The 12,080-nt window shown below is 42.8% G+C and overlaps 1 protein-coding gene across 7 annotated transcripts in view; it reads right to left on the bottom strand.

The window, feature by feature from the left end:
- NCOA3 (nuclear receptor coactivator 3) overlaps positions 1-12,080 on the bottom strand; it is a 126,278-nt gene that overhangs the window by 33,905 nt on the left and 80,293 nt on the right. For 6 of the 7 annotated variants that reach the window (XM_027775746.1, XM_006158556.3, XM_006158558.3 and 3 more), the window contains exons 3-5: positions 4,553-4,657; positions 1,997-2,169; positions 1,441-1,541 (exon numbers count right to left, since the gene is read on the bottom strand). In XM_027775746.1, the coding sequence (XP_027631547.1) occupies positions 1,441-1,541; positions 1,997-2,169; positions 4,553-4,638 (360 nt within the window). In that variant the 5' untranslated portion in view covers positions 4,639-4,657. Of the gene's footprint in view, positions 1-1,440; positions 1,542-1,996; positions 2,170-4,552; positions 4,658-5,346; positions 5,597-12,080 lie in introns of all 7 variants that reach the window. The other variant, XM_027775743.1, reaches the window with a different exon arrangement.

Genomic DNA, 12,080 nt, shown 5'->3' with positions numbered 1-12,080 from the left:
AAAAAAAAATAAAGTGAATAAATAAAGTTAAATAAAAATAATTCTTTAAAAAAAGAAGAAAAAGAAAGAAAAAGAAAATGTCTCTGCAGGGACCAGCAGGTGGTGTGGTGGTTGAGGTGTTAGACTCCCACAAGGCTCACTGCAGTTCAAATCTCGACCTGACAACTTGCTTTTTCACTTTCTCTGTCTCTCTGGTAAGAGTGTGTGTCCTACAGCAAATTAATTAACAATAATAATAATAAATAAAATCAAATAAATCTTAAAAATAGATAATATCTCTGAAATATGGAGAATGAAAAATGAAAATTTAAGGATGGAATGTGGTAAAGAAAAAATTAACATCATTCTGTTAGTCTAAGTTATCGCTTTGTCTTTGAAAAAATAATAAAAGCTTATTTCCTTTATAACTTAAAAAAAAAGTAGTTGGAACAAACCAGCTAAACCAAAGTTGACAAGTGACTTTTATGAAGGGCTTCAGCCCCTTGCCTAAGGGTAACATCCTGTAAACGCTATAGATTGGTCAGATCTATTTGAAACAACTGCTTACAAAACAATGTATGATTTTACATCTTAAAAATTCCTCAAGTGGGACCAACAAGTGGTGTGATGATGAAGGTGCTGGACTCCCACATGGTCAACCGTGGTTCAAGTCCCAGACCTGGCAGCTTGAAACTCATATTGGGTGCATGTGCGTGTGCCCAAAATTCCAGGAGAACAGAGAAGGGACTGTGGCACAGCCATCCCCCCCAGGGGTTGATTTATCACTTTCTCTCTTTCTCTCTCTCTCTCTTTCTCTCTCTCTCTCCTCTCACACATCCTATGGCAAAAACCTTACCCCCCCCCAAAAAAAGTACTAAAAACAAAAAAAAAACCCCAGAAAACATAAAATTAGTGTCCCACATGACATGTGAGCTAAAACATACCCAAATATTGCCTCTGTAAAATACTGGTTACCTTTGTGAAACTGTAGGATAGCTTTCATCTCCTGATTCTTTAATGTTATTTTTATATTTTCATGTGTACTTTCTCAGCTGGCAACTATATATTTTTTAAAGAATTATTTTATTTAACTTTATTTATTTATTTATTTGAATTTGGCCAGAGAGGGACGTAACGAGAGAGAGGGAAAGTGAGAAAACAAGCCGCCAGGTCTGAGACTTGAACCATGGTCGGCCATGTAGGAGTCCAGCACCCTTAACCACCCGCCACCTGCCAGCCCCTGGTAACTATATTTTTATTAAGAGGGCAGGGTCTCCTGAGCTGTGTATACCGTAAATATACGGACATTTAACCATCATATTCAGCTAGTGAGTTTTGCCTCAGGAACATTTTGCCTTTGTCCTCATTTTCTAACCAAAATTGCATTTTTTCTCCCAACCACTTTCTAATATAACCAATGGGCAATACAGATTTGGGGGCAGCTAAAACTTTCACACTTGCCTGAAGTAAAAGTGGTCCTAAGGAGTCTTTGTCGATCACTCCCTGCCCTGTGGAAGACACGTCAGCTTTCTGAACATCATCATCATTGGAAATAGCTTTTCCTGAAAAGACAGAAGGCAAGACTAGCAGGAGCACGTTACCAGTTACCGAAGAAACCGCCTTGAGACCCTGCGAACAGACACCAACAGACACTGGCACTCGCGCACTCGCCCTCCCAAGCACACGCATGGACATACAGAACAATTCCTGGGAAGAGCCTGATACTTCGATCTTAAAAAATGAAAGCCACACTCCACAGTTCCCCGGGGAGGCAGGAGACACCCTGCCTTTCCTCACTTTTACATGTCACTACCCCACAGCTTCCCGAAAGAGGACTAACGTGGCGGGGGAGCCACAGCGGCCTTCTCCAGATCCTCTGACGACCGTTTCCTAAAGCGCAAACCTGTCCACTCCCAAGCTGTCTAGCCTCCGTCGGCTGCCAGGACAGGGCAGCGAAAAGCAAATGCAAACACAGTTAACAATTCCTTCTAAAAGTGCTTTCCTTACTTCGCATTACCTTGTTCTTTTATTTGACGTATCTGTCTTACTGTTTCCTTCAAAATCGCACACTTATCCGGTTTGACGTTGAAATTGTCAATATCACTAAGATTAGCAGATATGAGTTCAGCCAGTTCTTCGATGTATTTACTCTCCTGCTCCCGTCTCCACTTTTCACCACTGCAGCTGAGACTGGGAAGAGAAGGGAACAAAACGCTATGACAGACCTCTAGCAAAAGAAGGGAGAAGGGCCAGCCCCAAAACCATTAGCATCAGAGTAAACAAACGGATCCCAGCCAACAGAAGTGAGCAAAACACCAACTGAGAGAAGCACAAGGTAGGAGAACCGCCAGCGGATTTAAATTCAATTCCACCTTTTGTTAGCCATGCCACCTTGGGCAGTTAGTTCAGTTCCTACATCTGGAAAATCGGGATAACATAATTACCTCAAAGAGATACTAAAACAACTAACAAATAAGAAAAATAGTTCATACTAATTATGAGGTTTTATTAAGAGTGTGTGTGTGTGTGTGTGTGTGTGTGCGCGTATTTTGGCAACAGGGCACATGCGGGAAGGGGGGGATCTCCAATGAAGGATAGTGATGCAACAATCTCTTCTCAATTTCTCCCTCTTTTGGGGATTTTGGGCACATACCTGCACCCAGAGTGTTCTTCAAGCCACACTCAAAGCACACACTAGGCCATGTGAAATCTAGCCATGATTGGCTGTATGGGAGTGTTAAGCACCTTAACCACAATGCCATGGGTTGACTCATTTAATTTTTTTATTTTTTTAAGAGGGATTTTGCTAGTGCATGTGCCCTCATCAGAGAGACAAAGAGAGACAGAGATAAAAAAGAAGCGAGAAATCACTCCCTAGGGGGGATAGCCACATTGCAGTCCCTTCTTCTCTAGTCACCTCTTGGGATTTTGGGCATTTGTGGCACGCACACACACACGCCTGGCATGAGTTTTAAACCACTGAGTCCAGGACTTGAATTACAGTGATGTAACCATTATGCCATCAGCTGGTCTCCATTTTTTAAATTTTCAACTACAGTACTAAAATCCAAATGAGGGACCAGCAGTTAGCATAATGGCTATGTCACTGAACTCTCATGTAGCTGACCGCAGTTCGAGTCCCTGACCCATTGGCTTAAACTCACGCTGGGCGTGTGTGCGTGAGGGCCCAAGATCCTAAAGGAGAATAGAAAATAAGGGATTGTGGCATCACCATCCCTCGTGGGGGGTGATTTCTCGCTTTCTCTCTGTCTCTCTCTGTCTTTCTGGCGAGCACAGACGCCCTATAGCAAAAACCTCTCAAAACAAAAAAAAATGACATTGGGGATCAGCAGGTAGCATGGTGGTTAAGGTACTTAACACTCCCATACAGCCAATCATGGTTCGAGTCCCAAACCCAGTGGCTTGCTTCCTCACGTTCCTTTTCACCCTCTCTCTCTCTCACTCTGTGTGTGTGTGTGTCTGGTCAAATTAAAATAAAATGAATGAACAAATAAAATTAAAATAGATAATAATTTAAAAATGGAAACGACATTGGGACCAGCAGTTAGCGTAATGGCTATGTCGCTGGACTCCCACGTAGTCGACCGCGGTTCGCGTCCGGGACCCAGTGGCTTAAAACTCATGCCAGGCGCGTGTGCGTGTGTGCCCAAGATCCCGAGAGGAGAACGGAGAAGGGATTGCAGTGTGGTCATCCCCCCTGGGGGGTGATTTCTCTGTCTTTCTCTGTCTGTCTGGTGAGCACACACGCCCTATCGCAAAAACCTCTCCCCCCCCCCAAAAAAAGGGAAATGACATTGACCTTGGCAAATACCTTAAAGCTACAGAACAGCTCTGCACAGATTATGGTACTTAGTTTCTAGGGGGGTTTTTGTTTTTTTTGTCTTTGGTTTTGGTTGTTTTTTTTTTTGTTTTTGTTTTTTTTTTGCTATAGGGCGCGTGTGCTCACCAGGAAGACAGAGAGAGGGAGACAGAAAGCGAGAAATCACACCCCTGGGGGGATGGCCACGCTGCAATCCCTTCTCCTCCACTCTCCTCTTGGGATCTTGGGCATGCACACACATACGCCCAGCGTGAGTTTAAGCCACTAGCTCCGGGACTTGAACCACGGTCGACTACATGGGAATCCAGCGACATAGCCTTTACACTAACTGCTGGTCCCTTATTTCTAATTTTTAAACTTCTAATTTCATTCAGGAAAAGTGTGATGAAAACGCATAAATGCCAAAATATATATTCTCAAAGGTCATAAAATATTCTTATTTGTAATATTCATCTACTCTGACTCCTACCCTGACATTCAGAAATTCTTATAGCACCACAGACTGGTAATCTATTCCACCTTCTATCTCGGTCAGCGATAAACAGCTTTTATAACATCATGAGGACCGTGTGGCATCCGTAACACTCTACATGCTGCAAAGGAAACTCACATTATTTAAGGAAAACTAACCACAGAATGTGAGTAACAGGTAACTAATAGGAAGTTGAAACATTATCCTTAAAACAAAGGGGGTCAGGGGCTGGGGTAAGCTTCTGGAAATAAGTTACCTACCCTTGACCTGGAGTGTCACACGGCAATTTACGTTTTCGGGAGTCAGTGGCCAGGGGATCCAAGGAGTTTTCTCCTAACCCACTCATCGTGACTACACATCAGCAACTAAGGAAGAAGCAAAAGAAATCCGGTAAGTACGTTCTAGAAGAGCCTGGACTCTAGCAAGGTGCAGTGTTTATCCTTACGAATCACTTTCTCTAAACGGATGATTCCCCATAGTCTTTATCGTAAGTGAGGACACTGAGAACACTCTTCGAGATCATATCCAGTATGAACAGGCACAAGGGCCAACCTCCAGACAGAAATGTTTCTCGAATCCTACTACAATGTACGTACTGAGTACCTCACCAAGATCTTTCATGTTTAATAAAAAGGGAGTGCGGCCCAGCCCCAGTAGCACAGGCTAGGCGCTGCTGCCTGGCAAGCTGAGGCCACAGGGAGGCCACAGGGGAGTCGAGATCAGTTCCTGAACTACCCAACAAGGCTGGCTGCAGGTGGTACACACGCACACCTGCTGTCCCAGCTACCTGGGAGGCCGAGGCAGGAAAATCGCAACAAAGCAAGGCCCTGCCTAAAAACAAGTCACCACAGAAAAAAGAAAAACAGGAAAGAAAAAGAGAATGGCAATTCTCAACTATTGACAAAACATTTGATTTTATTTACACCCATGTAAACGCAAAATTGACCTTTTAATTTGGTAAGAAGGTCTCAAATGATAAAAGTCTAAGTTATTCCTTCTGTTTTAAAGACACCACTTTTCCTCCTTTGTACTATGTTATTAATATTTCACTCACATGTTTCCCCTCTGCTGTTTCAAAATAAATCTGGGGTCAGTCTCGGAGGCTAGTGGTGAAGGAAGCAGGATCCCAGATGGCTAACCGTGGTTTGAATCTTGGCCTCAGCAGCTTGAAAGACATGCCGGGCCGAGTGTATGCAAGCCCCAAAGCCTGACAAGATGGAGACACGAAGGAGACTGTAACGTGACCACACTCCATATGGGGGCTTTCTCTCTCTCCCTTCCTTCTCGGGCAAGCACAATGCGGCCTATGGCAATAAGAAAAATAAAATAATAAAGTGAACCTGGATTGTATAAACGACATTGTAAAACTCTACTACATTCTAACTAGAAAGTAGACGTAAAACAGTAAGATCTCTGGGTAGGAGAGGGGGACATTTTTACACTGATCCACACAGCAACAATTATTTTAAAGTCTACTGATGGAAAACTGGTATGTTTCAGTTAAAAGTTTCATTGATGAAGAAGAGAATAAATGTAGGGTATTTCTTGTTGAGAAAGAGCAGGTTTTACTACTCTGCAGCTCATAATTTAAGTCAACCAAGTCTTCATTTACTAAGAATTTCATCTGTACGTGGGACCAGCAGTTAGCGTAATGGCTATGTCACTGGACTCCCACGTAGTCGACCACGGTTCGCATCCCGGACCCGGTGGCTTAAAACTCACGCCAGGCGCGTGTGCGTGCGTGCCCAAGATCCCGAGAGGAGAATGGAGGAGAAGGGACTGCGGCATGGCCATCCCCCCCGGGGGGTGATTTCTCACTTTCTGTCTCTCTGTCTGTCTGGTGAGCGTAAGCGCCCTATAGTGAAAACCTCGCCAAAAAACAAACAAAAAAAAAAGAATTTCATCTGTACCAGACTCTTGTTTAGGACAAGACAAACATTATTCTAAAGAATTCCATGTAAATGATGAAGCTGAAATATTCTCAGTTATTTTTCAAACATGTTAAAAATGCATCTTCGGGGACCAGCAGTTAGCATAATGGCTACGTCGCTGGACTCCCATGTAGTCGACCAGGGTTCGTGTCCCGGACCTGGTGGCTTAAAACTCACACCGGGCACGTGTGCGTGCATGCCCAAGATCCTGAGAGAAGAATGGAGGAGAAGGGATTGCGGCGTGGCCATCCCCCATGGGGGTTGATTTCTCACTTTCTGTCTCTCTGCCTGTCTGGCGAGCGCACGCGCACTATCACAAAAACCTCTCAAAAAAATTTTAAAAAGCCTCTTCCATTACAGCTAGATGAGACAGAAACTGAAGGATGTAAATCTCCACTAGGTGGCACACTACGACCAGGAAGGAGAAGACAAACTAATAAAAAGGAGAAAATTCATGCGATACTATTGAACAAACTTTTAAAAAGTTAAAAAACAAAAATTTTTTTTCAAAGGCCCAGATGGTGGTACAATGGTAATGCAAGGCTCTGCAATGCTGAACGCACATGGGAAGGTCTTGAGTTCGTGTCCCAGGGACGTTGTGCATGCATGCCTATGACCCAAGCTGGGCTAGGCTGCGAGTAGGAGGGTGGCAAAAAGATCTCACTGCAGGGCGCCTGTGTCTCTGGCTCTCTTTTCATGGGAGAAATCATTTTTTAAAAATAAAAATCCACTAATCAAGAATTCTAGATTATAACACTGCCTTTACAGATGTGCTAGGTATGAATTAAATACCAACGAAGTTCGCTGTATAATTTTGGCAGTAAAATACAAAGGATGAAAAACTAAGATGTTCTTAAAATTTGCTGTATTTATTCCTCCATGATATAAGATTAAATGAGAGAGTAGAGAACTTAAAATAACCTTGATTAGCAGTAAATGACTAAATACTGATTATAAAGTATACTCTCATCACACAATCTTGAGGAGTACTTACATGGGAATGTCAAAAAGTTCATAGAAAAATGGAATTAAAGTATGAATTTATTTTGGTGCCAAAAACATTTCAAATTCATGCATAGTTTTTCCATAATATGTATTTTCCATATGAACTTTTCGAAGGCCCACTCATGTTTTCAAAAATGTCTATGTCTTGGGAACCAGCGGTTAGCGTAATGGCTATGTCGCTGGACTCCCATGTGGTCGACCGCGGTTCACGTCCCGGACCCAGTGGCTTAAAACTCACGCCGGGCGCGTGTGCGTGTGTGCCCAAGATCCCGATATATATAAAATTATTAAATATATATACATAAACACACACACACACATTTCGGACTAAGGGACTGTTGTTTTAATGTACGTGGCCCTTAGGTGGAGGAGAAATGTGTGTATATTACAAGTAAGCCAGAGAACAGGGCAGAAGAGAACATGAGAAAGGGGCTAGGGCAAAATATTGATCCTACATGAATCTTGGTTGGAGAAAAACTTAAAAATTCTCTGTTGTATTCTTTTTTCAACTTTAAAATGATTTTCAAACATAATGGTTTGAAAGGATGTTTTAGTTTTGATTTTCCAATGTTCACATCTAAAAGAAAGAATGATAATTCCTTAAGCATAAAGTAAAATAATTCTAGCTACATAATTGGTTTTTATCATCTGTTTCATTTCAAGGTTATTTTTAAATGGAGTGGCAAACTGCTCACTACATAATACCACTTATTTTAAAGACATTATTTATTCTATATTCTGAATAGTATTTTTCTACTTTGGTGTTAAACGTAAGCTAAGTCCCCAAAACTGAGTAGAAAAACGATTCAGTGACTATCACTTCTTTCATTGGCAAGACATAACTTAGTCTATGTTCAGGGTTGGTGCCTTACATGCTGTTAATATAAGTTGAATCCTCAGTGCAGAATAAGGTGTCTAGCCACATAAAAGGTGGTCAACAAATGCCTTGAGAAAATACTGAATAAGTAAATAAAAGAAGCATCCTACCTATTAAGTCTTATTTTACAATTCCCTTTATTCTAATCTATATTATCAATTCTATTACTTTACACTTTTAAAATGCTAATGTCTGCGTCTCACTGGGAGGATACACTGGTCTAGTAGAGTACTTTTCACAGTATAAAAAGTAAATGGCTAGCATTCACACGCTAAATCTAGACCATTTCAGTCACTAGTCAAGAATGAGGATGAGGACCAGCCCTGCAGCGCCCCAGTAAGTGCCATGCGGAGAAAGCCACAGCGCGCTTTTGAGTCCTGGTCAGGGTCGCTTGCAAGCTGCTGGGCAGGTGCAGGTGTGCCCCGAATCCTGCTGGGACGGAAAATGGAGGAAAAAGCGTGTGTGGCATGACCACATCCTCACTGGGGCATGTTCTTACATACAAATGCACATGGCTTCTGGGGAGAAAAAAAGAGAGAGAGAGAATGAGGTGTCTTCCACGAGTCTAGAAGTCATACAGCTGAGCTCGGGTTCGGATCCCCAGGACAGCTTGAAAGCAGACTGGGCACATGGCACCTAGGATCCTGCAAAGGGGGAAGGCTAGGGACGTGGTGTGACGAGACTCTGTTAAGGTGCCTCTGCCCCTCCCTCTCATGTGCACCTGCTTTCCACAGAGGAGGGAGCAAGGAAGGGAGGAAGGAAACTTTAAAAAAGAAGAAGAAAGAAAATGAAACACACATGAGTAACAGCATAGCTTCCATTTCCACATCTTCAATTATACCTCATCGTTCAGAGGATATAAGAACTTGGTAAAAATCCATCTTCGAGGAGAAAATACAGTACGAAGTCTCCACAGTAGGTTTGATTATAAAAACGACATTAAGGGCTGGCCCCAATGGTCTAATGGTTACAGGAGCAGGATCCCATATGGCTGACCATGCAGTTTGAATTCCAACCCCAGTGGCCTTAAAAAAAAAAAAAAAAAAAACAGGTGTGTGTGTGCATGTGTCCAAAATCTCAGGAGGACGGTGAAACACAAAGGGACTGCAGTGTGATCACGTCCCATTGCGGGGTGCTCTCTCACTCCCTCTCCAAGCACGCAGGCCCTCTGGCAAAGATTTTTTTTTTCTTTTTTCAATTTGCCAGAGGGTATGTGCACTGGAAAAGTGAGCACCTCCCAAAGGGCTTGGTCCCGTCACAATCCCTTCCCCATTTTCCCTCCTTTTCTGGATTTCGAGCACACAAACACAACGTGTTATTCAAGACACTGGTTCTGGGATTCAAACCACACTGCCAGGCACGTGGAAGGCAGCTGCTTTACCCACCAGGCCACAGTCTGGTCCCCTCTCACAAATTCAAAACACAAAAAAAGGAACAAAAAGAACAGTATTGGGCTAGCAGGTGACACAGAGGTTAAAGCAGCTGGATCCCACATGGTTGACGGCATGGTTCAAGTCCCAGAACCAGCAGCTCGAAAATCATCCATGACTGAGTGTCCCCAAAATCCTGACAGGAGAATGGAGAGGGACTGCAGCATGGCCATGCCCCAAGGGAGCAACTTCTCACTTTCCCTGTCTCTCTCTCTCTCTCCCTCTCTCGTGAACACATGCACTTTATAGCAAAATAAATAAAACAGAGCTTGTTCTAAATTCTGATTCCCTACAATAAAGACGATCACCCACACAGCTGAACAGAAAATAAATAGGACCACAATATATACTGGCCCCCCAAGTAATGTGATCTTAAAATCACGTCATAAATCCAATAGTAAGATGTGCAGATACTATTTTGACGTTTGTAATGAAGAGATGTCTCCAATGTATTGTTGTAACTGGACATGCACCTCTACTGCACCTCCAGGCAGTGTCCAATCACAGAAGCCCTGAAAAGATTAGAGTGAGGAATTTTTCACTGAGTCAGAATTCGAAAGCCCAAAATGAATTCAATCTATCAACCCCTCAATCCTTGAGTTATTTTTATAATTATCTTCCTTATCTGAAATGTTTTTCTGAAAAAAAAGTTCTATTACTAATACTACTTAAATATATTAATATGAAAATGAACATTTTCAGCTAAGATTACATTTAAGCAAGATATTCTAAGTAATTACTTCAAATATGAAATAGGAACAATGTAGAATATCTTTCAATGATATCAAAATCTAATGCTATCCACTTCTATATTATTCAGAAAAAATGGAACCAGCAGATGACGTAATGGTTACGTCGCTGGACTCCTACGTAATAGACTGTGGTTCAAGTCCCAGATCTGGTGACTTCAAACTCATGCTGGGCGTGTGTGCCCAGAATTCCAAGAGGAAAATGGAGGAGAAGGGACTGTGGCGTGGCCATCCCCCAGGAGGTGACTTGCTGTTTTCTATCTCTCTGTCTCTGTCTCCCCAGCAAGCACACGCACCCTATAGCAAAAAACTCTCTCTTAAAAAGAAAGAAAGGAAAAGTCAGAGGCATATCTGTAATAGTTCAAATGAGCAAGATTCTTACAGCAACTGGACAGAATGTTTCACATAAATAAAACGCACCAAAGAATTACATTTGCTAGCTCAAAAACCATGAAAATTAATGGTTTTGCAGCATAACCACCTCTCCTTGGGGATATGTGGAGTTAGGAGAAGAGGGAAAAACTTGATTACATATAGCAAACTAGCCAGATGGACATGGATACAGGAAATACTCCCTGTCCAAAAGGAAAAAATATCAATCAACACCACCAATGTTCGTTAGGCAACCAAGAAGCTATTTTAGGGATCTAAGAAAAGCTATGCTATGCCCAGACAGGAGGAGATAGGCTACCTAGTGCATCTAAATTGGGACAGAGACCAACTAAAATATTTTACTTCTTTTTTTCTTTATTTTGATATAGGCACACAGGAGAGAGGGGGCAGGAAGGAGGAAGAGTCAGAAAGCACCCCCCCATGGGAGATGGTCACGCTGCAATTTCTTCTCCATTCTCCTCTCAGGACTTTGGGCATGCATGCTCGGTTGCCTCGTGTGTTTTCCAAGTCTCTGGGTCCAGGACTCAAACCACACATTTGGCCTCGCAAGTTCCAGCCACCTTAAGCACCATGCCACTGGCTGGTGGCTACTAAATTAACAAGGAAGACAGTTTTTGTGACAGTCTGGTGCTGGGCATTTTATATACACTGGGCTTACTCACAATGACCCTCCAATGTGTGTATGATTATCCCATTTCACATATACGGAAACAGCTAAAAAATCTCCCCCAACTTTCCCCTAGATGTCACACACATACTGGGTGGTAGAACAAAGACTATAGTATTTTTCTGGATCTTACAACCAATAAAATACATATCAAATGTTTCTTGGGCATTTTATCCACCCCACCACCACCACCACCAAAATAAACCCATTTATACCACTCAATCATATTAGCTCCACCCTTTAGCCAGAAAATGCAGCAGCTCTCAGTAAGAACGCTGAGCATCAGGGAGGGCCCCCATTCAGGGACACGCAGTGTGAGGGACAGAGGTGGGGGCTGCTGCCCTCCTAAGCCCCTGACCCACCCTGCACTCTCTGAGTCCCTGGATGAGATGCCCCTGTGGGGGTCTAATACCACCCTGACCCTTACTTCCTTTGCAGCTCACGCAGCAAGAAAATCTGGACCAGAAAAGCACAAACTAGGCCCTAAAATAGCCTGTCAGGTTGTTTTATTCTTCAGTTGGCTAAGATCAAATGCTGGGGCCAAGAACTTTTGACTAACCAGACAGCAATTTAGTTTATCCATCAGGCTTGTTTGCCTGACTTGAACAAGGTATGATTAAATACGGTAATTAGGGAGAGTTCCTGGGTGTCTCTCGAGAATCACGGTAACTTGAAATTTTTCAAACAGCTGTGGATTTCAATTGATTTACTGAAAATTGCTTGAGAAGCACTACAC

This window comes from Tupaia chinensis, unplaced genomic scaffold, assembly GCF_000334495.1.
Source record: "Tupaia chinensis unplaced genomic scaffold, TupChi_1.0 Scaffold000602_1, whole genome shotgun sequence".
Taxonomy (NCBI): Eukaryota; Metazoa; Chordata; class Mammalia; order Scandentia; family Tupaiidae; genus Tupaia; species Tupaia belangeri.
This window is presented reverse-complemented; position numbering and strand designations above follow the sequence as displayed.